Source organism: Corvus moneduloides, chromosome 2 (assembly GCF_009650955.1).
Source record: "Corvus moneduloides isolate bCorMon1 chromosome 2, bCorMon1.pri, whole genome shotgun sequence".
Lineage (NCBI taxonomy): Eukaryota > Metazoa > Chordata > Aves > Passeriformes > Corvidae > Corvus > Corvus moneduloides.
The window spans coordinates 45,738,070-45,763,014 of record NC_045477.1 but is presented as its reverse complement, the minus strand read 5'-3'; the positions used below and the strand labels follow the sequence as shown (position 1 = coordinate 45,763,014).

Here is a 24,945-nt window from a genome sequence, read left to right as displayed (position 1 = left end):
ATGCTCCAGCTAACTCTGCCTGGACCTCTTCCATTATTAGTAGAGGCTGCTACTTCCCTTCTCTCTTTGTCCAAAGCCTGCATGCTTCACATGCCACAAGATTATCTTCCTCTGGCCCATGGTGATTCACAGGCAAATTGATTTTCTCTTTCTCAGCTCAACCCTGGGTGTTTCCCTTGGTTTGCCTGGTTCCCTTCAAGGAAGGGAAGCAAGGTCTTGCCTATTGTGCCACTGTAGCTCTGATGTGTTAACCTGGTGCTGCTCATCTGTCTTTGCTCAGTGGCAGAAAGGGGAATAGAGGAAAGGAGTGCACTGCCCAGCCAGTCCCTTACTGCTGACAGCACAGAACTGCAGCTGTGAGTCCTATTGCTATCATCCTGTCTCTGCTCTACAGCTTTTTTCCACCAGTTGGCTCATTTGGGAAGGAACAAACAGATAAAAATCAGGGGGTTCTTCCTGGTGCTTGCTTACATTTCTTCAGATATGTTCTGGTTTTCTTTGGTTGGGAACCATGACTTCAGCTCCTGGGTCTCCCACCCACCTTGCAATAGTCCCACGCTGAAAAGTTGGAGTGGCCCCAGTTACTCTGCATACATAAAGATATTTCTTTTGGCCCTCTGGCCATCCTGTTAACCTTTCAGTTTGGAGTTACAGCTTACATTCTGGAGATTTAGATACTCTGAAAACATTAGCAAATACAGCTGTGCTTATTCAAGGAAGTTAGAAGTGTATTACTGCCTTTATAAAGAAAGCCTTGCTTTAAACAACTTACTTGGAAAAATTGCTTTTGATACATTCTCATTACAGAATTCTATCACCTAGGAGCAATACAGAAAATTCTGCTTCTGATACATTTACTCTTTGATTCTTCCTGCTCTTGCGCAAGTTAAATTTAGGTAGTTTAGGGATATTATTAAATCTTCACATGGCTTACTTTTGGTTTCAGTAACAGAGTTTACATTATACATGTGGAGACAAGAAGTCCTCTAAATGCATAGTCAAGCTGGCAGTGATCTAATGTAACAGGGTAGATGTTATGATTTGCTCTATTCAGGTAAGACCTTAATTCTTTTAGATATGCTTACTGCTTTTTCTGTAGGTGTAAATGATACTTGCAGAAGGCACTGCATGATAGTTTTGTAGGTTTTGTTGTAAAATGAATTCTTTAATTTTGTTGTAAAATGAATTCTTTAATCAAACCTCTCACAACCTAACTGTATCTCTGCTCTGAATTCAAAACAAGGAAACAATTCTGGTATTGGAGTTCATTCAGCTTTGTCTGTTGGCTTTATTGCTGCAGAGCTGGTGTACCACATGTCCATTTTTTCCTAGGCTGTATTTGAACTCTTCTTCCTTTCAGATGCTTTGTAATCCAACTACCCTCAAATGAAGCACTTCATTTATTCCATGGGTAGCCCAGGCACGAGTGTGAAATCCCTTCAAACATTATGACTTTAGCTTCTTTTGTAGGGGACATTCCATTTGGAGGAATAAGTTGTATTTACCTTTTGCGTGTGAGTTTTATGAATGATATATAAATGTTGTTTACTGTTAAAATGGTGCATGGTCTTTCTGTAGTGTCTGTGTTTTATTAAAGTCATTTGAAAAGAAAACCACTAAAACAGTGTTACTACTGGGTGTCTGATTGCCAAGTTAATCTCTTATCACAAGTCCCATTGATCTTCTGTTTGAGCAGCTGAGTGTCTATTTTTTGTATAGCGATCTTTCATGAAGTTTACTCCTGGTAATAAAGCTAACTGGGGTGAGTGCCAAGCTATTCTCAGAGGCAATCCTCTCTCTCAACAAGAGAAGGATTTTATTTTGTTAGATGGGCTTATTGTTTGGGCATGTACTTGTGGCAGAACTAGTGAAATTGCTAGCGAATGAGTCAAACTAGGTTCAGAGGTGTACTCTTACTGGTATGAAGTTAATGGCATTGCTGCACAATAGACACTCAGATCTGGCTTTTAATATGATGCCCAGAGTCACGTGCATTTTCTACTTATTACAGTGTGGTATTACTAACTTGCATTGTTAATCTCTTCTGTGGTGTGGCAAAAACCTTAAAAAAAAACATTTAAAAAAGAACCAAAAAACCCCCACCACAAAACAAATGAACAAACAAACGAACCAACCAAAGCCACACCAAAAACAACAACAAAAAACCAAACCAAAAAACAAAACACAAAAAATCCCCAAACCCTCCACCCTAGAATTTTTTATGTGTTAGGTGCATTGAATTTTCCTACATTTATGAGGAAGAAATTTTAGTTCACCGAGCACACCAGTATTGGTTTCTCTGAAATTGTTGCTTTTAAAATTTTTGAAATCTTTCTTCTGATAGTATTTGTGTTGAGGTACTTAGTGTCTTCACACCAAATGTAGCTGTATATTAAAAAACGTGATTCAAAATATTAGTAGTTAACCTTCAGTAAAGTTACTTTATGAAAATAAAATTTTATTTTTAGTAAAATTTACTTGAGCTTTATTCCGGAGCTTCTGAAGTACTACTGCATATTCAGGAAAGTTAACTAGATGGCAGGGCAAATATTCTTTTAAGCTAATAATTTGTTAGTACTCATGAAAATGGCCATCTTACTGCTATGCACAAGTCTGTATAAATTCCTGTAGCCTTATGGCAATTTTGGGAAGCAGTGGTGGTTTTGCAAAGCTCTGTGCAAATACTTGACCTTGCAAGGACAGGTTAGAGTCTTGATCTGTTCCTCTGCTCTTGTCTGAGAGCTGAACTCATGGAGGCTGGCACCTGCCTTCTAGGAAACCAGTCTCAAGCCATCTCACCTCATCCTGTTGTTGCAGTAAATTTTAAATTACTGGCCAGTATCTTCTCTTTGGTCTTCTCCTCCCCTGATGACCTGGAATATATGGGAGTGCTTACAATTCCTTATGGATGCAAGGGGTAAGCGCAAGTGCAGATGGCGACAGAAGTGTATGGATGTGCAAATATTGCACATGAGGCCCTTGGCATGGTGAGGGAATGGGGCAGGCACCCCAGGTATTGAAATACCAAGTTAAGGAAGTTGATGGGATGCTGGGAATTCAGTAGGAGGGAGTAAACCAGAGGGATGCAGTGTGCCCTGGCATTTGCTGTGAGCTAGTGTGCTGGACGGAATAAGGTGTATAAATCTAGTAACATCATTTTTCTCTTGTCATGGTCAAAGCAGATGCTGATGTCCCAAAACTATCTGAACTAGTTCTCACTGTAATCAGGGGTATAGGTCACTGCTCAAGCTGCTTTATTGGACTCTTAGCAGATTTAGTCAGCCTACCTGTACCCATTGCTCTTTACACTTTAAAAAAGATGTCTTTACTATCAGTCATAAAATTTAACCTTCCTTTTAATTTTTCCTTGAAATCAGGAGAAAAGCACACAGAAAATCTGTAACACACTTTTACCATGCAGTAACACATTACTCTCCAAAGAGAAAGGATAAATTACTATATACCTATAAACAAATTGGAGAAAAAGGAAGGAGCTATTGCAGCTAATATTAAGTATTTGTAATCACAGTGGAAACAAACTTTTTTTCCTATTGTTCTTGCCTATTTGAACTTGGTGATTTATTTTCCAATAATTGGCAATGAACTGCAAATGATGGGTAGTCTGCATTGCTGCCCTGCTTGTTCTGTGGTGGTCTGGATGGTGTCTTGGTGGCAAGATCTTAATATGATAAAGCAGAAGCAGTTTAGTTTTAGCCTGGTTGGTTGTACTGTTGGAGCCACTGATAGCACTTGGTAATCAGGGTATGTTACAGAGCATCAAAGTGTACAGATTTGTAATTGCAGCTAGTGATGTCCTTACATTGTGGTTGCTTTGAGCTGAAAAATGTGAGTGAGTCACTAATTTAAGCATCAAATAAAAACTTGTGTTTTAAACTATTTAGAGAGTCACGTGAGAAAACTCTGCCTTATTTCTTTAAAACATGTAGTCTTATCAGAAGCATTGTCCTGAAGTCAGACCTGAGGGGTTTTTTTAGTTGGTTTTTTTTTGTCTTCTTTTTTAAAAATCCAGGTTAATTCTTTTCATATGGAACTTTTAATGTTGGATTTAAAACTCAATACTAGCCTATACTGATTTTTTTTGGTATTAGATCAAATCTGTATTTCTTCTAACTAAAAAAATACCTTGCACAGAAATAAATAAAATTTTGGAACTAAATTAAATAAAAAGTAAATAAAATTTGGAAATAAAATACTGAGATGTTTGAGCTAATATAGAAATACTTCTAGTATAGAAGTGACAAAGTTGCACTTTTACTGGAGTAGTTTAAATTGTGATGCTGGTTTTCACTGTCTAAATGCTTCTTTAGTCATATATGTTGTTTGACAGAGCTGATTGTAAATGAGAAATAGTGCACTTGAAACAAATAATTTCTTTAAAATGGGAAAGCTTTTACTTAGCAACTGATCAGCAATATGCTGGTCTGCTGTACTTACACAGCTTTACTGCATAGTGGAAGAGAAAACCTGTGTATTATCACAAAGCCACTATGTTTGATCTGTCTGGAACTTACTTAGTAAGAATGTTAATTTAGTGTACACTGACTAAGATAACTAGTTGTCTGGGGGGGTCAAGGTACTGACTTCAGAGGCATTTCTGAACAAAGATGTTGCAGTTGGTGGGTGGATGGCACTGGTCTCAGCTGTTGTATGAGCTTGCATAAATAGTATCATCTCCACTTTAATCTTTCGGGTGTTCAGAGGTAGTGTGCATATTTCTGTTTAACCCCTGGACACTTGCTGGCATGCATGACCCTTTAACAATTCCTATCCCTCTGTCCATGCCTGGCACCTTGGCTCCAAAAAGTCTGGGAGGATAGCCAGTAATTTTGGAGTTTTTTGTAAAGAACATCTCTTTAACAAAAAGTCTTTTCGTTTCAGCAGTATACACTTTCTATTCTGCTTGTTACAGTAGTGTACAGCACAAGTCTGAAGTACTACTTGCATCTCCACTGTGCAATACTTACTCCTCTTTGTGTGCAGGGATCAGTTAAAAGATATTAAAACTGGTGATGATGGTTTCTGGACTTTGGCATCAGGAAAAAAAGCTTTTTTTTATATTTCAAGAAACAACAAAGTTGGCTTTTAAGTTGTATTTTAGATAAGCGTTTCATTTACCTTATCTTCAATTTTGAGAATGAAAAAGATACTTAAACCTTCAGTCTTCATGAATCTGTGTCTCTAAAATTAACATATGCCTTTTTCTCACCAATTTTTATATCTCTTCAGAGACATAATTTTAATAGAGTAGTTTTAAGGGTAATTTCTGAGGCTTGTGGATGTGGTGCTTTGGAGGGAGATATCCAAGACCTTTCAAGCATTCGAGCTTTCTGTGGATTCCTCTTCTAATTTTTTTGATGAGGAGAGAGGGAAAAGATGTAGTGGAGAGTGTTATTGCAGGTGTTGTTTTTGACAAACTTGTATCACTTTTGTTGCTATAAAGTTAATCAAATGCCAACATGGTAAGTGTAGCAAATGCAAAGAAGGGCCAAAAAAAACTCCAGAGCGACCTGAACTGTTAGATAAATAGAAATAAGTGGAAAATGAATCTTCCCTGAAACTAATAACTGTAAAGGCCTGTGCACAGGGAGAGAAGGTAAATGGAAAGGCTGGGAAATGGTTTGCAGTAAGTTGGTTTCTATTTGTAGTGATGATCACACAGGTACCAGCTTCTATATTGCTCAAATACTCGAATTTCTTTTTTAAGGATGGAGCCCTGATGATTCCAGAAATGGTTCATCCAGTAATCTATTTTCCTGAAAGTTTGCCTTGTTCTAGTTTGTGTTAGATGGAACTGAAGTAATAGTTGTATTAAAATGCTAATAGAAAAATGAAGGACACTGTAGGTGCTATTGCATTATTGGACACCTTTTAGTTATATTATTCCCCCTTATTTTTTTTATAGCAAACTTTGGCCTGTTCCATTCTAACGGCGTTGTTGAGCGAGTTCTCAAGTTCAAGTAAAACCAGCAACATTGGACTAAGCATGGAGTTCCATGGTAACTGTAAACGTATATTTCAGGTAAACTAGTTCTGTATTGATATATGCTACCTCTCTTTCTAGAATTTAAACATTGAGAAGCTGAAATACTTTGTTGTTGCAGGTGCAGTCAGGTACACTGTTTGCCTAAAATCATTTAAAAGGCCAGATACTGAAAATAATGCAGATACTGGCTACTTCAGGAAAATTGATAATGTATTTTTTAAAAACTTATATCAAAAAGGTGCAACCCCTTTGTGCTCATTTTATGAATGTAGAGCTACAGATCTTTATGCTGTTGGACTCTTTAATTCCTTGGCTACCAATTGCAAACAAAACGAATACTCTGTGGAACAATGATAGTCTTAAATATAGCTTTGGTTTAAAGCCAAGGAGAGCTATGTATGTATTTAAAAATATTATTGCAGATGGTGTAGTCTGGTTGTCTCAGATGTATTGTTTGGCCAGTCAGAAATGTTTTTGTGAAGGCATTGCTTTAAACTGACTGTTGTGGAACAAATTACCAACTTTTTTTCATGCCAAAGACCAACTCTTTTCTCCACCACGTATTAAAAACATATTGGTTTTTTATCTTTTAACGACTAGTATTTATGGGAGGATTTTTTCATAGTCTTTGCAAACGTAGTCAATTAATTTTGACAAAAGGGGGGTTCTCACAATTTCAGAGTATTTTCTGTATTTTAATGAAAAATAGGGTGAAGCTGGAAATTTTTTTTCTCTTTGGAAAAGTATTTCTTGTTGATCAACGTTTCTAAATGTCTGAGATACTGAATGTATTGTGTTCGTCCTGACTGTAGGAGGACGATCTGCGGCAGATCTTCATGCTCACAGTAGAGGTACTTCAGGAATTCAGCAGACGTGAAAACCTCAATGCTCAGATGTCTTCAGTGTTTCAGCGTTATCTTGCACTAGCCAATCAGGTCTTAAGCTGGAACTTCCTTCCTCCAAATTATATCCTTTTCATGTCAGGCCCTTTTTTTCCCTTGACTTGCGTCACTTCTTGGGTAATGAGTAAAGTCTTTGTAAGGAGAGTAAACCATAAAACGTATAAACTTTTAAGTTTAGTCCTTGATTTATGTTTCCTTCCATTAGTGCTTTTTGTCTCCACCATGCTTACTAAGAGATGCTTACATATGGAAGCTGCTGTTCTTCATTAAAGTTTAAAAGTATTTTACATAAAAGAGAAAACAGAGCACCCCCGTTTTACAGGTTGATGGTCTGTCTGGTTGGTGCAGGGAACAGGAAACATGTAATTTGCTACTTCAGTGTAGAACCATATGAGGAAGAGTCTAAGCCCTGATAAATTTTTATGCAGAGGCCTGATCTGTCCTACTTCTCTCCCTCAGAGAAGAGGTAGGGACAGACAAAATGCCCCATCATGTAGGAATATGCATGTTCAACCAACTCCCCTCAAAACAATATGGTATATACTAGAACACAGAATAGAGTCTCTTCAGTCTGAAAAAAGTATTTGATAGCAGAGAAAAGAAATGTCAACTTCATTTTACACAGGTGCCATTGCTTCTGTTTTGATATTTTTGAGATATATGCTGATCATTAGTCCAGAGAAAGGTGGAGTGGAAAGTAGAGAAGGAAATGGGAATCAGAAAGAGAGAGGGTCTTAGTGAAGGAGAGAAGAAAAAAAGATATAAAAATGTTAAGGCTAGACAAATATTGTAGAAATACTCAATAATACTCTGTATTCAATAGAGGTTTTAGACAGCATGTCTGGTAAATCATTATAGTATCTGTTTTAATAGCCAGACTGCCTTTAAGAAGCTCAGCAAACTTCCCAAGAGCCAAATTTTTAAACTGGTTTATAAACTTTTTTCCTAAAACTTTTGAAATTGCTACCAAGTTATACATACTGCAGGAATCTTGATGTTGCTCTCAAATCCACTGTGAAGGATTTTTTTTTTGCTTTCCTGGTGTGACAGTCAGAAGGTGGTATCTGTGTATTTTTGTTTTCTTTTAGTCTGTTCATTATGCAGCAGGCAGCAAAAGTAAATTTATTTGAAACTGGATATTCCTTGGTTCACATCTGTAAAGCAGAATGCCAGTTATATTGGCTTTAAGAAAGGTTCTGTGAATTAAAAGTAAATATCCCACTTCTATCGTCCCTGAAGTGGTTTGGCTGGGGTTCAGAGAGGAATTTAGCCCATGTGCCTATAAGATGGAGACTGTAGTCAAATTACTGCACTTTGGAAGTGGATTTGGGATTTGAAATAGAAAGAAAATGCTCTTGTATTGTGCAGTGGTGGTTCCATCTGAATTTTAGTCTGCCTCTGCACAAACTTCTGATGTAGTCCTAAATACAAAATCAAAGAATGTTAAGGGCTTGGAAGGGACCTTAAAGATCATCCATTTCCACCCCCCCTGCCATGGGCAGGGACACCTTCACCAGGCTGCTCAGAGCCCCATCCAACCTGGCCTTGAACACTTCCAGGGTTGGGGCATCCACAGCTTAACTGGGCAACCTGTTCCCATGCCTCACCATCCTCACAATAAGGAACTTCTTCCTACTATCTAACCTGAATTTCCTCTCAGTTTGTGCCCGTTACTCCTTGTCCTGTCATGCAGTTCCTGACAAAGAATCCCTCTCCAGCTTCCCTGTAGGCCCCCTTCAGACACTGGAAGGTTGCTGTGAGGTCTCCACACAACCTTCTCTTCTGCGGGCTCTACAGCCCCAACTTTCTCAGCCTGTCTTCATAGGGGAGGTGCTCCAGTCCTCTTACCAGCTGCATGGCCTCCTCTGGACTTACTCCAACAGTTCTGTGTCCTCCTTATGTTGGGGACACCAGAACTGTAGTCAGTACTCCAGGTGGGGTCTCACAAGAGCCGAGCACAGGGAGAAATCACCTCCTTCAACCTTTTGGTTCAGCCCAGGAGGCAGTTGTCCTTTTGGGCTGTAAGTGCACATTGTTGGCTCATGTTGAGTCTTTCATCAACCATCACCCTTGAGTGCTTCTCTGCAGTGCTGCTCTTAATCACTTCTAACCTGTAGGTGTGTCTGGGATCTTAGAATAGTTTGAAAGTGAAGGCTGTAATTCTTCATGAGCTCTTTGTCCTAGTCTTTGCACTGGTGGAGCCATATGGATAGATTGATAGATACATGCAACCTGTGGAGTCTTGGAATTCCAGCTTTCCTTTATATGTCTATATAATATGAAGTGATTTAGGTGCTAGTAAATAAATGTTACTAGAAATAGCAAAGCAAGCCATACTACTGCTTAAGGTTAATCGTTTTCTGCTATTTGGCCTTTAGATACTACAGCTCTTAAGCAGGTTCTGGCCATTTCTGGAAGCTGGACGGACCTAAGTGCTCTTGATGGATCCATTTCAAATATTTTTGTAATTTCTGATCCACCTGATACTGTCTTTTTGTTTTCTACCATTGGATGTTTCATTTTGCTGTAAGAATTACAGCACCAGCTTGCGTCTTCTTTCTTTATGTATCAACCTGTTTTCACAGAAGTTGGACCATCTTCAGTCATCCTTGAGAAAAGCTGGCCTTAGCTGCCAAATATTCAGTAACTATTGGGGTTTACAGTGCCATGTTGATTGTATTGTGGCATAAATCTTTTCCTTAAGATGACCTGTTTAACTGTTGATTGTCAGCTCATGGGCAGTGAAACTTAGCTTGGCTGTAGTTTCTAAATAGATAGCACATTATGTAAGAATGTAAGAATTGCTGTGTTGATTGATTGGTTAAAGTCCTTCTGGTGTCCTCTTTCTAAATCTTGACAGTACATATGCTGAAGCAATGGGCATAAATTTAATACTTGAAGCATGGAGTAAAATGATCCATTGTATTCTCAGATACAACTTTTTCCCTTCAGTTGGTATTTCCCCTGGCAAGATAGTATTGATTCTCAGTATTTCCTGCAGCATCACAGTAATCTGCAGCATATTTATGTAATCTTTAGCAAGATTCTTGTATCTCCAAAAAGGAGAAGTAACATAAAAGTGCATTAACCGTATGGTGACTATTGCGAAGTGGCGCATTGTGACTACTGCAAAGTGGCACCTTCAAATCCCCAAGCTGTTAGAATTGGATCAAAACATACCACTTCTCAAGAGTTCTGTGCTGTTATAGGAAAACTTGATAAGTGTTGCGTTGTTAAATGCAGTCTTGGACAGCGTTGCCACCAATTGCAAGAAAAGTTGCAGTAAGTCTGCATTGTCTATTGCTACCATGAAAGATGCATTCTGGAATACCCACCTCATTGGAGCAACAAAAGAAGAAGCTCTGTCACCTACCTAATTTCAAATTGGAGCTCAGTATTTTTAAATTATCTTGGGATGTAGTGCCTGCAGTAGGACGGACATGGCACAGTGACCTAGGAAACCTCCCTTCAGTAATGTGCAGTTTCTCCCATTTCATTTTCCAACAATCATCTATTGTTATTTTTATCTGCCACCTTGAGATATTAGTTTACCCGGTGTTTGTGGATGCTTCAGAGATAGTATCTTGTGGCATGTTGGCTTCTGTACAGTTTCTTTTTTCAGTGCTGTTACAGTATTGTTAAATGTTATTTACTCTGGTGGAACTAGTTTTAACTGCATCTTTTCTTAAATGAATGTTTCGACTAATTAAGGAAGTACAGTTGATCAATACTAAAAAGTACAGCCCTCTCTTTTACAAAAGGTCCTTCAAGCATCTGACTTTTAGTACATTGTGAGTACCCAAAGTGTCCAGTTAAGAAGCTGAATGTTGTTGGGCTTTAATGCACATTGGCACGGACATACACATCCTGTGAAGTCAGGATAGAATTATAATTTTTATCATTTTACTTCCAGAGATATTTCTGTCGTCGTCTTGACTTTGGGATTTTTCTGTTCCTGGTAGCCATATTCTAGTGGACTTTGACTGAATGTCCTCAAACATAAAAGTTCTTTAACAGAACATTAGAATTGTGTCCAGCTGTCTCCCATCTGCAGAAAGATGTCTATTATCTGTCATTAGAAGCTGTCATAGAAGTACTTATCCCTTATTCTTCAATGTATGGATTACAGTATATGAATAAAGAGATACTTGAGCCTTAGTTCTTTAGTGCCTGTACTTGCTTGGAGGCAAGCTGGCAAATTTTCAAGTGAATGTAGAATAGGGGATTTAAAATGCAGGTTATGTGGTTTGCACCTAGTGGTTTGCACTCTACTAATACACATCATTGCTGTTCCATTGGAATTGATGGTGCCACGGCAGTTGTATGAACTGACTGAAGTTTTTGTCTGATCTGAACATTTTTGTGTTCCTTGGCCACGCAGTTAAAGGAAGAAAGCTCATAATATCTCTGTTTCAAAAGGTCTTTTAAACCTCAGGCCAGAATGAGACACCTGTCTGGAAGGTTCTGTGAACCATGTAGTTCTGCAGACTTTCAAGATTTGAACTCAGTCCAACCCAGATTGGTAGCATCTGTTGTGCATAATGGAAGTGCGTGAAAACCACACAGAGCATTCAAGGTTGGTTTTGAGGAATGATTCAAGTTGGCATTGCTGCTGAAAAAGCATCCTGCCTTATCATCTCCCATGAGCATGATGCTGAGCAGGGAACCACCTGGCTGAAAATGTGGGGTTTTTTAGCAGGTTGTGGCCCCTGGTTTGATTTGTTGCACAACTACAGACATTATTCTACCTGTACAAAGGAGTGACAACACAGATTTCTTCAGCAGCATGGGCGCTTTCTATAGGCCTTTGTGTTTGTTAGCAGCCTGGAATTATCCTGAATTTACTGCAGCAGTCTGTTTTTATCTGAGAAATGAAGCATTGGGCCACTATCCTGTCTATTGTTTGGGATACAGAGCAAAAGTCAATATAACTGTACACTGTACATTTCATTCAATGTAAATGAAATAGCTGTATTTAAGAGAGCTGCATTTTACTCTTATCAGACTTCTATCACCTATCACTTTTAGGTGAAAACTGACCTGACTTTGAAATCCCTGATGTTTAGAAATTATTTCTAGGGCACTATGTGTTTTCTTGTCAATCCTTTCTAGCAACTTTTTAAGATGACTTTGGGCAAACCCAAGAAGATTGGCAGATCTCCTGAATTCTGTCATAATTGCACTAAACATATTTGTATCGATGTTGAACTTTTTAACAATTAGTCTTTCATCATTTTGGTTTTCCTGAATGAATTCTGTAATCAGTTTGCAATGTAGGAACATCTTAAAAGCATGAATATCAGAAGAGGAAAAGAGACCAGGAATGACCTTTTTTATGAAAGGGAGCAGATATTGTGCTCTCTTGCCCCAGTGGTTTTACTTTTCCAGTTTTGTAGCGATGGTCACAACACCCTGGATGGCAGCTGGTGTGTGGTGGAAAGGTGTGACTCCTAAGCCACATCTGTGTGGCAGCCACTTGTGCACAGGTGCTTTAAGTGCAAGTTAGGCTGGAAGTGATCAGCTTGCATACCATAAGCTGCATAACCATAGCAGCAGGATGTACCAAGAGCTGCAGAATCCATATGGGTGGTCATGAGCCTTGGAATTGGCATGGCTCTGGAATCGGCAGGGTTTAAAATTAGCTTGGGTGTTCCTACACTTCCTACTCCTGTTCCTGCAATCTGAGTCCAGTGTCTCCATCACAAAGTATTGTTTCATTCTCGTGACTGTTAAGAATACTTGTGTTTAATAACATTTAAGCATATGCTCCTTGCCCTGGTTGCTGGATGTATTTGCTGAGAGTATGAGGTATGGAAAGGTCTGTGAAGGATTTCTCTATAGGGGGCAGCAATCCTCTGCAGCAGTTTTAGGCAGTTGCTCCTTAGATTCATCCCGTGTGCTTGGCTCACTAGCTAGGAAGCCAGAGGAGGTCTTAAAAATCCAGATAAAATCAGTATTTAACATATCACTGGAGGGCAGGTAACTTTCTAAGGCAGTTTTTTATTTTTAAAATGCAAGTCTGTGACTGGCACAAAGTTGTCCAGAAATATTTCAAACAACAGAAGTCAAGTGATTAGAATAACTTTTAAGAAAGATATTCAGACCTTAACACTTCAGGATTTTTTCTTCCATTTCTGAGATTTTTTTTTTTTTTTTTTAACTTCTGTGCACAAACTTATGGATGGGGTTCTAGTAGAAGAAATCTCAGCTTTGATTTTTGAGTTCCAAACTTACTTCTTTGTGGAAATGAAATATTTTGATATTCATCTTCACCTATCAGTCCCTTCCTGGGACAGAGGCTATGAGTGAGAGGAAAACTACGCATTTGTTGGTCTTTTATTTTTGTTGCTTTAGATGCTCCTCCAAGAAACACATAAAACCTCAAACTTTTTGTTCTAAATCAGTTTTAAAATAAAAAATTTATAATGTATAAAATACTACTCTTATTTCTCCAGCTCATGAAACAAAACCAAGCATAGAGCTAATGTCTACATGCATAAATAGAGTCTTCTTTAACATTATGGTCTTCTCCTCTTCCTGTCTAGGCACTAATAGCCAGCATATGAGCCTTATCATACATGAAGGCATCTAATTATATTCTTATGCTTTTTAATAGAGTTTGGTTCACATCACTGAATAATCTGATTCATGCAGAAGATTCCAGTGTCTGAAGGAATCAGTGTCCTAAGTCTTGCCAAATGGGTGAAACATTGACATGCTTCTGGTAGCTGTTTGTTAGCCTGGATTTCCATATCATTCAAAGTGAATTGTATTAAGAGTTAGCCATTCCTCAGTAGACCTGGGAGTGTTAGAAACATTTGTATTATTACCAGAAGTGGTTTACAATTGTTTTTCATTTTAGAAACAAAAAAACCCGCAAACTGTCCAGGATGTCATAGTAGATTAATCTATGCTTATCATAAATCTATGTTGTAAGTCTAAATCATAAGCTTGAGTGCTTAGAAAAAAAGTGTTATGCTTGTTCTGTACTTTTTTTTCCTTTGTAAGTTTTGAGAAGTAAGTTAATTTAGGGTGATGAAGAGTGCATTTGTCCTGTGTACACCCATGTACAAGGTAATTTAGTGCAATTTTTTTCAGGTTTGGCATAGCTAGACTGCTGTTACTTAGACAAAACCATAGCACAACATAAGCTGGGGTACTTCATGGCAGTAAGCATCTCCAAAGCCAGTTTCTGCTAATGTTTGTGTACATTTAGCACACGATGGAAAACGGGTGCAGATCTCCATGATAGGTGGAGTCAAAATTTGTAGTGTTCAGTGAACAGATATTTTACCCACAAATTGCCTATTGTCAGATGTGTCATTGGACCATTAGCATGAGAAACAGGACTGAAAATAACAGGATAGGGCTGCTGAATAGTGAGTCTTGTTAAAATAGTGACAGCAAACTAGCGCTTCTTTCATTCCATGTGAAAAGCATTTTGTAGCTGGTCCCCTCATAGACTCAACCTAGCGAAGAGTAAATTCATTTTCAGAGACCGATAATGTGTTTATGATTGGCTTGGACATATTGTGGGAAGACAATAGCTTATTGGAGAGTCACAGCAAAGGACGTTCTTGTAAGTAAACAATTTTAAAATACCATTTTGACTAAAACATTCTAAATGGAAAGGAAAAAAGGCATAGCTTAATTTGCCAGATAAAATTAGTTTTTATTTAGAATATTACTCCTGATAAAGGATGCTTGCGTGTGATAATTTCATGCACTTTTTTTTTTTTTAAGTGGGTAGAACCAAAGCATATTTGATCAATTAAATTGCATCAGTATTTCAGATGGAAGTAAAGTAGAAAATTCTGTGACTTTTAGTTTTTCGCCATCTGAAATAATGCAGATCTGGTATAGCTCAACATACATTGATAATTTTGAAAATTGTGAAACTGGCTTTATTTTGCACTAATGTGAAAACCCCTGATTGTTCTTACGCAGCGTAAGGTGCTGACAACAGTCCTGGGCACATACCACCAGTGAAGGTCCACTTGGTACTGTACTGTGGAAGAAGTCCCTTTTTTGGAATATGGTTTTGCACAGTGTCATTAGGAATTTTGTTTTGTGGCAGAACTCAGAAGACAAGTATAAATAAACTGAAACTGTGCATCCTGCTTTGTGACACAATTTTTCATACTAAACTACGTGCTTGTTTTAAATATTGTTCCCTTAAACAAAACCCATCAACAGTTATGGGGTCTACTGTTTTGAACAATACCATTGTAAAATTTATGTGCTTCTAGACATAGAATTAGTTTCTTACACACTTTTTTTATCGCACTGGGTTACTTACAGTACAAAAGGTAATGCCGTTCATTACCAGTAAGTAAATTATGTGCAGCTGAACATGCTGTTACTTACTCTGATGGTTGGGTTAGAAAGGGATCAAAGAGGATAATCTGGGTTTAAGAAAGACAAATAAAACATTAGTAAAACTGCTTTAACTTAGCAACTATTACTTGAAATGGGTGGTGTCACAAAGGGAAGTACTTCCAAAAATTTTTGATAAAAACTGTTGTGTGATCAGACTGACAAAGAATTGAACCTGTTTGTTTAAATGTTTTTGCTCATGTCTCTGTTTTTTCTGTACTAGAACATTTGCAGAATTTTGTAAATTAAGTTATGCGTGGTGGGAGCTGAAATGAGTGTAGCAAAATTGTCTTTACAGCCTGCACATTTTTCATAGGCGTCTCTCACAAACATGTTTAATATGACAATGCCTTGTGCTGACTTGTGCTTTTGTTCTTCTCAGTGTAATTAGAAAATGTAGATTAATGCAGGGCTAACATATCTGCATTCTGTGACACATATCTGGCTATTTAGAAAAATAAGATATAGATTTCAATGAGCTATCTTTAGCTATGGTAAGGCCTTTTTAAAAGCTGCCAGGAAAATTTTTTAGAAAATTATTTTCTATTTTGCATAAATTTTAACACCTGTTAATTGCGGTTGCTTTTTTCCCTTCTCGCTGTGTCACATTAGACACCCTGGTTATCAAAGTGATCGTATCACTATGGTATGTCTCATAATTACGATCAAACTGTTATCTAACATTCCTGGAGCATTCTTTTTTTCAATACTTAATACCTTTTATTCCTTGGCCTCATGCATGAATTATGCTGTGTATGTGAAGAGGCTTAAAGTTTGTTTCCATTACATTCTTTCTGAATGGATCCTGTTGTATCTAGGATTTTTTAAAAGCCAAGTAGGAATGTTATTGTTGACCTTGACACCAGATAACTGGGCAGACATTATATAGCTATGTTTGAATCCTCACAAAATGTGATGCTAAAGCCAACAGAATCCTGGCGCGAGACCCTCCTGGACAGCAGAGTTATGGAGCTTTTCTTTACAGTAAGTTTCTTTCTTCAACTTTCATAGTCCAGACCACAGGGAAAGCAGCTCCTTCCTGTTCTAAAACTGTATTGTCGGACTCTTCCTTTTGCATCAGGTAGGACTGATTCTGTTCACTTCACCTTGCTTATTGAAGCAGACAGAAGTATTGTCTTTTTCATAGGGTACTGAATATGTATTTTGCCTATTAATTGCTTTAAAATGATGACTACTAGCAACAGAAAAAGGCTTGTAGTTATCTAAACTTTTATACATTTAATACTTCTGGGCATGTACTCGTCAGGCAAAACAAAGCACGATGAGCAATAGAAGAGTAGTGACTCTTTCAGATAAGGTGTAACGGCTCTCAGAAAAGATCAAACGAACAGTATGTGTTCGCTGATATTATAGCATTTGCTCAACAGAACAGCTGAAAATAAGTCGTGTAGTTGTAGTTTTCTAGCCAGTTTCAGCATACAGAATTCTGCATCACTTTTCTCAGCACAAAGGAAATCCATGCAAGTTAAAATGGAGTAAGTCAGGAGGGCTGTGGAAGAGGTAGTGTTGGGCAAACGTAATATTCAATTTCTGTAACTTAAAAGCCCCACAATATTAAAAATGGATAGAACTCGTGTTGTTTTATTTTTACAGCTGTTGGGAGAAGTTTGTAGTCATTGCTCAGCCAGGACTTACTGCAGCAGCAACATATATTGGCTTATAAATTCATTTGCTATGCAATTTGACTTAGGTTACATCTCTTGGGATCTGAGAATTCAGCATTCTCAGTTTTTTTTTCATTTTTGCAAAGCAGAGAAATGTGCTCAAAACTTGGACGAAGTTGTTATAATACAGTGTAGATGTAACTCTCCAGTGCTGCTTGACAGTATGTGTTTGGATATATGTCCTTACTTGATAGGATTTTTGATAAATTTAAATTTTTATTTTTATATTTTTTACTGCAAGTTTATCCAGCAGTTTTGAAAAGGTAAAAAAAAATCACTGGCAGAACTCTCAGCAGCTACACACAATCTGAACAGCTGTCTAGACTATCCAGACAGTTGCTACTGTCAGCTGTGAATCTCCACATGCAAATAACTTTTTGGCTTACATGTTAACCCTTCTTTGTTTAACAGTATGAAGTTGTCAGAGTTGCATATCTGTTTCCTTGATTGGTTTACAATTACTTATTTGTGATAAGGAAAATACTTTTAATAATATGCAGATTTGTTTTAATACATTTATGTTTTACTTAATAGTAACAAAGGCTCGCCTGTATTCTATTATTTTTGAATGAACACTAGCCAGGGCAGTATGCTGTCAGTTCTGGTTTTAGATTCCTGATTTGCAATGGTTGAGGCTTGCAGCAGTAGTTTGCTGTTTGAAGTAATGTAAGTAAATGGTAATAATTTTTATTGATTTATGTGATCTGAGAAATTTTAATAACCTTGCAAAAGTTGGCAGGCAGGACTGCTATGTTAGAATGAGAGCCTTCATTTCTAATCTCAGCCTCATGTGGGACATATATTAGGAGGGGTATTTCTGTTGCAGGGTTTGTTTTTCCTGCTAGTTTGATCTTTCAGGGATTAACTGTGCAGCTAATCCAACTAGTTATGAGTTAGGTGAACTTGCAACTATAACACCACAGAGGAATGGTTAGTGTTTTAATGTAGTTTTTGGTATAATATTGCTGAAATAATTTAGCTAAATTTTGCTTCTGGGTGAAAAAGTTACTTTATATTTTTTTGTTTATTTATTCAATAAATCTTCTGTGAATAAATAGGCATGAGCCTAAAAAAATTATTTAAATCCATACTTGACTGATTAAAATAAGTATGTGAGAATATGTTTACTGAAATAGTAAGATTCAAATGTAGAAAGTCTCAATGACAAAATTGATGACATAAGAGTTTGCACAAATAGAGGAAGATTACTGTTGGCCTTGTATAATATAAGAGTGTTGCCAAGGAAGTGATGCATGCATTTTTGTATATGTCTTCAGTGTTTACCTCTGCTAAAGAAGCATCTATATAATCTTGATTGAACTTGTTGACTAACTTTAGCAAGACTGTATAGCCCAGGCATAGTTAGCATAATAGAGATGACTGTCATTATTGCTGTTTTTAGAAGGAGCAGCATGTCTGACTGACTGGCATCTGTTTCTCTCTTTAAGACATAACATTCAATAGACAGTTCAATTTTCAACATGTTGATGAGCCTTAACTAAATGTTTGTTTCAGTGAGTTAATTCAAGGCTTGAGATTGTGTGAGCTGAGTCACGATCTTGATGTTTGCCATGGTTTAGGGAGTTGCAGAAACCCTTGTATTTCAGACTGAATGGAAGTTATAGTAAGCTTTTTTTGGTGTGTGCTCTTTTGGATTGAGAGCCATGTGACTGTTGTAAGAACACCCTGTTTTCATGTATTATTAACTACCTCACTTCCTGAAAGGTACATAGAAAAATCAGAGAAGATACAGATATGGCCCAAGATTCATTACAGTGCCTGGCACAGCTGGCGTCTTTGCATGGGCCAGTCTTTCCTGATGAAGGTTCACAAGTTGATTACCTGGCACACTTCATTGAGGGATTACTGAATACTATCAATGGGTATGTATGCCTGCTCTCTAAATTTAGATGGCATCTTTTAATCTTTAGTTTGGACTGTAGCATATCTGTGTGGAGAAGTGGTATGGCTTGCTTATTTCTGGATATAATTTGTGCTTACTGTTGGATTGCTTAAATTGAGAAAGAGTAGTTTAAAGTAGGTGGGGCTTATTATGAAATAGATTTATTGATTGAATGTGTATCAACAAAACCAATTCCCTTTTAGCAATTTTCTTAATGGCAAAAACCTGCTATTTCTATCTATAGAATTGAAATAGAAGACTCTGAAGCAGTGGGAATTTCCAGTATTATCAGCAATCTGATAACTGTATTTCCTCGCAATATTTTAACGGCCATTCCAAATGAACTTTTCTCTTCATTTGTTAACTGCCTCGCACACCTCACCTGTTCTTTTGGAAGAAGTGCTGCCTTGGAAGAAGTGGTAAGTAACTGCTCTCAAAAAAAATGGGTAGCCTTTTTTGCTTCTATTTGTGATAAGCATAAGTGACATGAGAATTCAGGTATTTTGTTAATAACCGTTGTGAATTCAGTGGTTTCAGGTATTTCTGAAATCACATATGAGAGGATTTTCTTTTTATTTCACACAACGTAATGAACATAATTACGCACTGCGTGCATCTTTCAGACTTCGTTTCAGACTTCGTTTTGATTTAAAGCACCTCTTAAGTTTTTAATTTTAAGTGAATGGATTCATTTAAAATATTAAAGTTTTAAGTATTGCTGACTTGCTGTTGTAGGACTCCTCTGGAAACTGTTGTAGATAGTGAACAAGCTGCAGTCCTGAAAGTTTAAAATGACTACATGAACATATGGACAGACTGTAACTTAACTGCTGCCTAGAGTTCTGAGTCAGGAGTTTCTGTTTTAAGTGAATGTAGCCATTAAGGTCTGTTGTTAACATCATACTTCTGAGCTGTTCAGATCATCCCTTCGTTGCTGACACAGTTCAAGTGGTAATTGTGCATACAAATCTAGCACAGGAATTAAGAGGATTTTTTTCTTTCAAACTTTGGTTGTAACATTAAAGAGCGGTTGGCAAAGCCCAAGTGTTCTGCTCCTAAAAGTTGCATTGGAAATAAAAACTGCCAAGGACACATAGTTTAAGGAAAAAAAAAGTAAGAATTAAGGTGAGTAATCTTGCACTTAAGCTATTTATGTGCAGTGGCTATAGATTTAAAATGAGACTATCAAAATACTAGCCAATATTTCCCCACTATCATAAGAAAGTATGATTTTTTTTTTTTCTGTTTTGACAGTTTGGTGTAGTAACAGAGGTTATTTACCTGAGTTTGAAAATAATTGTAGAAGTATTTAGTTACAAAGTTGATGGATGTGTTTCTTTACCAGAGAGCACAGGTGTATTAATTAGCATGCATTGAAGAACATTAGATGTGTCTTCACTGCAAGGTTAAAATTTATTATATTTATTATATTAAGTGCTTAACTTACACTTTTCATTTTTTTCATTTCTTAACCAAAAAATTGGTGTTTAAATTTAGAATCTAAAATACAGCTCCTTTCCAAACCTCACTGGTCAAAGTTTATATGCTTTTGAGGTTTTCTAGTAGAATATTGAATATGTATTCTGGTGCTCACCAATACATCTAGAAATGCTCCTGAAGCCTTTATAAGATTCAGCAAAACCATAGGCAGCTATCATTTAAATTCAAAGGAACTAAAGGGAGCATCTTGTTACTTGAGAACTGGAATACACAATCATGTTTAATGAAAACAGCGCTTAACATGGTGCCATTTAAAACACTTAATCTCTCAGCAAGAGCTTACACTAACTTGTACCACTGTCTGGTGCAATGATACAGCGTGCTGTGCCTGTAGAAGTACTACTTTGCATCCCTGAAAACAATCTTTTGGCTGAGGAATGTCCTAGCCACAGCTAATGTATTCCCCAAGTTTCTTTTAGAATGCGTGCAGTGATACTTTCTGTGAGCTCATGTGCTGTCTGTAATGAAGAGCTTTCTGATAGATAAAATACTCTGTGTGTTGAGCTCAGTAGAATCCTCAGGTAATATTGCTGGAGCTTTTCAGAAATACAAAATGCAGCAGAACACAGGCGGGTGTACTCCTTAAGCTTTGCTGGTTGGTAAAGCTGTTTTCCCCATATTTCTGCTTCTTCATATGCCAGCAGAACTTTCCATGTGAACATGGCAGAAACAGCTAGGGGGGCTTCTTGTGCCTGACGGGGAAGACCTACTATGAAAACTGTCAAAATATGGAGGTCCTGAATCAAAATATGCAAACCACTGCAAAGCATCTAATACTGATTTTCAACCACGGGAAAAACTCCACAATCCAAACATTATGTTCAAATGCTTCTTTTGCTTTAACCTGCTCGTTGGGGTTGGGGAGATCAGCTGAAGGAGGTTGAAACATTTGCCTGAGTAGCTACACTGGTGGACAGAGGGCAGTAAGCTTCAGCAGTGCTGAGGGTTAGTTTATGGGGCAAGGTGGACCAGTAATCTCTGCCTTTAATGGCACTGGGTGTGTGAGAAGATGCTCATCCACAGCTATGCTCTGCCATGCTCAACACTTAATGCTTATGCAGAAGTAGAATCAAATAGTCCACCTGAATTAGTGAAGAGTATGAACAGGATGTTGGATGAGAAGTCAAATAAAAATTGTATCAAAGGCTTCTTTTTCTCAAAACAAATATTAATGTGCTGTTCCTGTTTAGTGATATTTTTAAAAATATCATGTGATGACAGAGACCATTCTGAATTTAGTCCCCTTGCTGTGCTTCCAACTCTTAGCAGCTTCTTGCTGCTTGACCAACTTTCAGTATTTTTTCTTTAAAGGGTCAGACAGCTAGGAAGGAAGAAGGACCAAATTTCTTTTTGTTTCCCATAGAGGAAATAAGGAGGAATTAAGAATCTTTGCTTTACATTTACTGGGTTTATCTTGCCTCTCCTGAAGATCTGAGTTCTGAATGATTCAGCTCCCAGTCGACAGCACGGCACTTTGCCTGCATGACATCTTTGGTAGCCTAGCTGTAGCTAATTTGAAATAAGGACTGGGACTTTTTAGTAAGGTTTCTTTGGAACCAGATTGGTTCAATATGGATAAAATCTTCTTACTGTTTGGGCATTTATTTTATGGAGGCACTTGTTAGTCTAGATTGCTTATGACAATATCTCCAAGTGTTAATTTTTCTTCATGGCATTAACTTCTTTAGTACCTTTTCAAATAAATGAATTGGATATATTTGAGGGTATTTTGTTGTTCATAAAAACATGTCTGTTTGTTTATGCTCTCAATTATTAAAAATTATTAAAAGTCATATATGTAAGTTATATATTTACATATATTATGTACGTTTCAAAATTCTTCAGGATTGAATGACTGTCTCTAAATTTGTGTGTCCTTTAGCCAAGTTTTAGAAAGACATGTTGTGGTGTCCTTCCTAAATTTATGACTTATGTTAGTGTTGAATACAATTTTGCCTCTCTCCTTGTCATCTTCAGGTTTTGTTTTCACAATTGCATCAGTATGTCCCCTGTTTTAACTTCTGGAAATATGACAGCTTTGCAGTTACAAAAGGATGCTGTGGAGCTATCTTGGAATGCTTCCAATGTGATATCAATTTTTCCTCTTAATCAGTCATCCAGCCAGTGTTTTCTTTTCCTTGCCTGTTTATCCAACCGTGTTTGTAACTTCACTGGAAGTCAGGAATTCTTGTGTCTGGAGCATGATTAAGGCCTTAATATCTCTTTATTTCATCATTGAACCATTTTACTAAGCTCTGCTATCTCAGAGTAACTTCTGTGAGCCATCCTGTAAGATTTCCTCTAAGAAATTTAGCAGGCTGTTTATCTATACAGTCATGCTGAAGTTATTTGAAGTTGGATGTATTTACAAACGTTCAATTTTTGCATCAAAACAAAAAGTTGATAGTTACATTAAAAATATTTTTAAAATAAATTGCCTCTTTGCTGTTTGGATTCTTTAGTTTTCCTGCAACTTAGGACTTCGTTTTTCAGATAAGGTATTTCCTTTTGCAACTTATGTACTATATAGAAGCACATGAATAATTAAAACCAAGAAGCATCAGTTGAAATGCACTAAGTAATTAGAGTTGCAGGCTTATTCTGTACAAATTAATTGGGTTTTGGTTTGTTCCTAGAACAAGAAGTTGTGATTCATCATCAAAACTGGCTACCTGTAAATAAGGTTTCTTGAACACTTGCAGTCTTGCAGTGATTTCCTCTGGAACAGAGAATCATTGTCTTTTCTCTCTATTTCAGAAATAGTGGAATACCTATCAATCTATATGCAATATCAGGTGAAGAGAAATAGCTGAACACATTGACAGGTTTTTAAAGCTTAGCAGGCATGAAAGCTGCAGTGACCTTTTCAATGCATTCCATCAGTTCACTCTGATATTTTCTTGGCTATCCTTAGATCGGTTTTGTGTCTGGTTTTTTTGTGTTTGTTTCAACAGTACATGAACATCTGAAAAATAATGATGAATATAAGTATGTTCCTCTGGTTTAGTTTAGAAATTAGATTTTTTATTTGTTTTTGGTTTGTTTTCCATCTCTTACAGCTTGACAAAGATGACATGGTATATATGGAGGCATATGATAAGTTGCTGGAATCTTGGCTTACTTTGGTCCAAGATGATAAACATTTCCATAAAGGTTTCTTTACCCAACATGCTGTTCAAGTCTTTAATTCCTACATTCAGTGCCATCTAGCTGCTCCTGATGGCACAAGGAATTTGGTAAGCCTTCATTGTAGTAGTTTTTGATGATAACATACAGTAACTAGCCCATGTCCTTTGGTGTGTGTATATTACGTAGCTCAAGGCAGCTAGTATAGAATTGCCATTTGTGACTTTGGAAATAAAAAAAATGCTGAACTTGTTACTCATTTGTGATTTCCCAGTCTGTTTCTCTCATTCTGGAGAGGAACTAAAGGAATGCAAAGTTGGAAATCGCTTAAAAAAAAGAAAATAAGTAAACTTGTAACTCAAATCGATGTGTATCTTGTTCTTTCCACAAATAGTGACTAAACTTTTGACCTTCCTTCTGGATTAGAGTTCTAGTTAAAATCCTCAGTGAAATTGGGGGCCCTTTTTATGATTGTTGCCTCCCATGCACTATCTTCAAAGTATAATTGACGTGCATAAATACCTGAAAAAATGTAGAGTGACTATGCTCAAAGTAGAAGAAACTTGGAATATCATGTAGTCATTTTGGATAAAATAAATTCCCAGTTGAGCTTTTGAACAGTTGACTATCTAGAGAAAACTTAAAAGTACATCAAGTATCTCTTGAGCCATTGAGAAAGAAAGGTGATTAGTCCATTTGCCAGGAATCTGGATCTTACTAAAACAGATTCTTATGCAGAAAGTTGGATGTAAATGTCGGATGAATTAGTTATTGCATAGATTCAATTCAATAACTGTATAAAATCTCTCTTTAATTTGATGCTGTGCAAAGATCTCAGAGGTACCTCATTCTGAAAAGAGCTGTGTAAAATGTAATTCTGCTATCTCAATATGTAACAGATGGTAATAACAGTGCCAAAACTGAGAGAAGTATTTCACAAGAGAACTTTGAATTCATATCAGGCGGTCTTGACATAACTTGTATACACAGGTTAATTCATGTCATTCTGTGAGATAAGTCATTTATCCCATGGGTGACCTTTAAAAGCCACAGCTGGCATTTTAGAATGCTTCTTGTTCAATATCAAAGCGGTAACAGGAACTTTCAGTCTCTGCTTTGAGAGCAGAGGCTCACCCTTCAGTAAACAGCTGCAACTTTGAAGTTGACAAAAGAGAATGATTTGCTGGGTTGCATAAAGAAAAGATGGGTTAAAAGCAGTTTGCATAAGGAGTTGTGTGTGGATTCAGTTTTCCAGGGCCTCTATAGAAACAAAGCAGACTGATAGCTTTCTCCGCCTCTTCTATTTTACTTTGTTACTTGCATAAATTTTATGATTATTTAAGAGATAAGAAACACTTTTAGTATTTATACTTGGTTTCTGCATATCATGGTTCATCTCTTCAAGGAATAAGGTCTGATTATAATTTAAATAATTTTATAATGCAACCA

General features: G+C 37.1%; 1 protein-coding gene across 1 annotated transcript in view; it reads left to right on the top strand.

Moving 5' to 3' along the window:
* The window catches only part of XPO4 (exportin 4), an 81,973-nt gene that overhangs the window by 31,227 nt on the left and 25,801 nt on the right, over nucleotides 1–24,945 (top strand). The window contains exons 5-10 of the mRNA XM_032099390.1: nucleotides 5,924–6,040; nucleotides 6,817–6,970; nucleotides 16,154–16,266; nucleotides 18,693–18,850; nucleotides 19,115–19,289; nucleotides 23,430–23,606. Of these exons, the coding sequence (XP_031955281.1) occupies nucleotides 5,924–6,040; nucleotides 6,817–6,970; nucleotides 16,154–16,266; nucleotides 18,693–18,850; nucleotides 19,115–19,289; nucleotides 23,430–23,606 (894 nt within the window). The remainder of the gene's footprint in view (nucleotides 1–5,923; nucleotides 6,041–6,816; nucleotides 6,971–16,153; nucleotides 16,267–18,692; nucleotides 18,851–19,114; nucleotides 19,290–23,429; nucleotides 23,607–24,945) is intronic.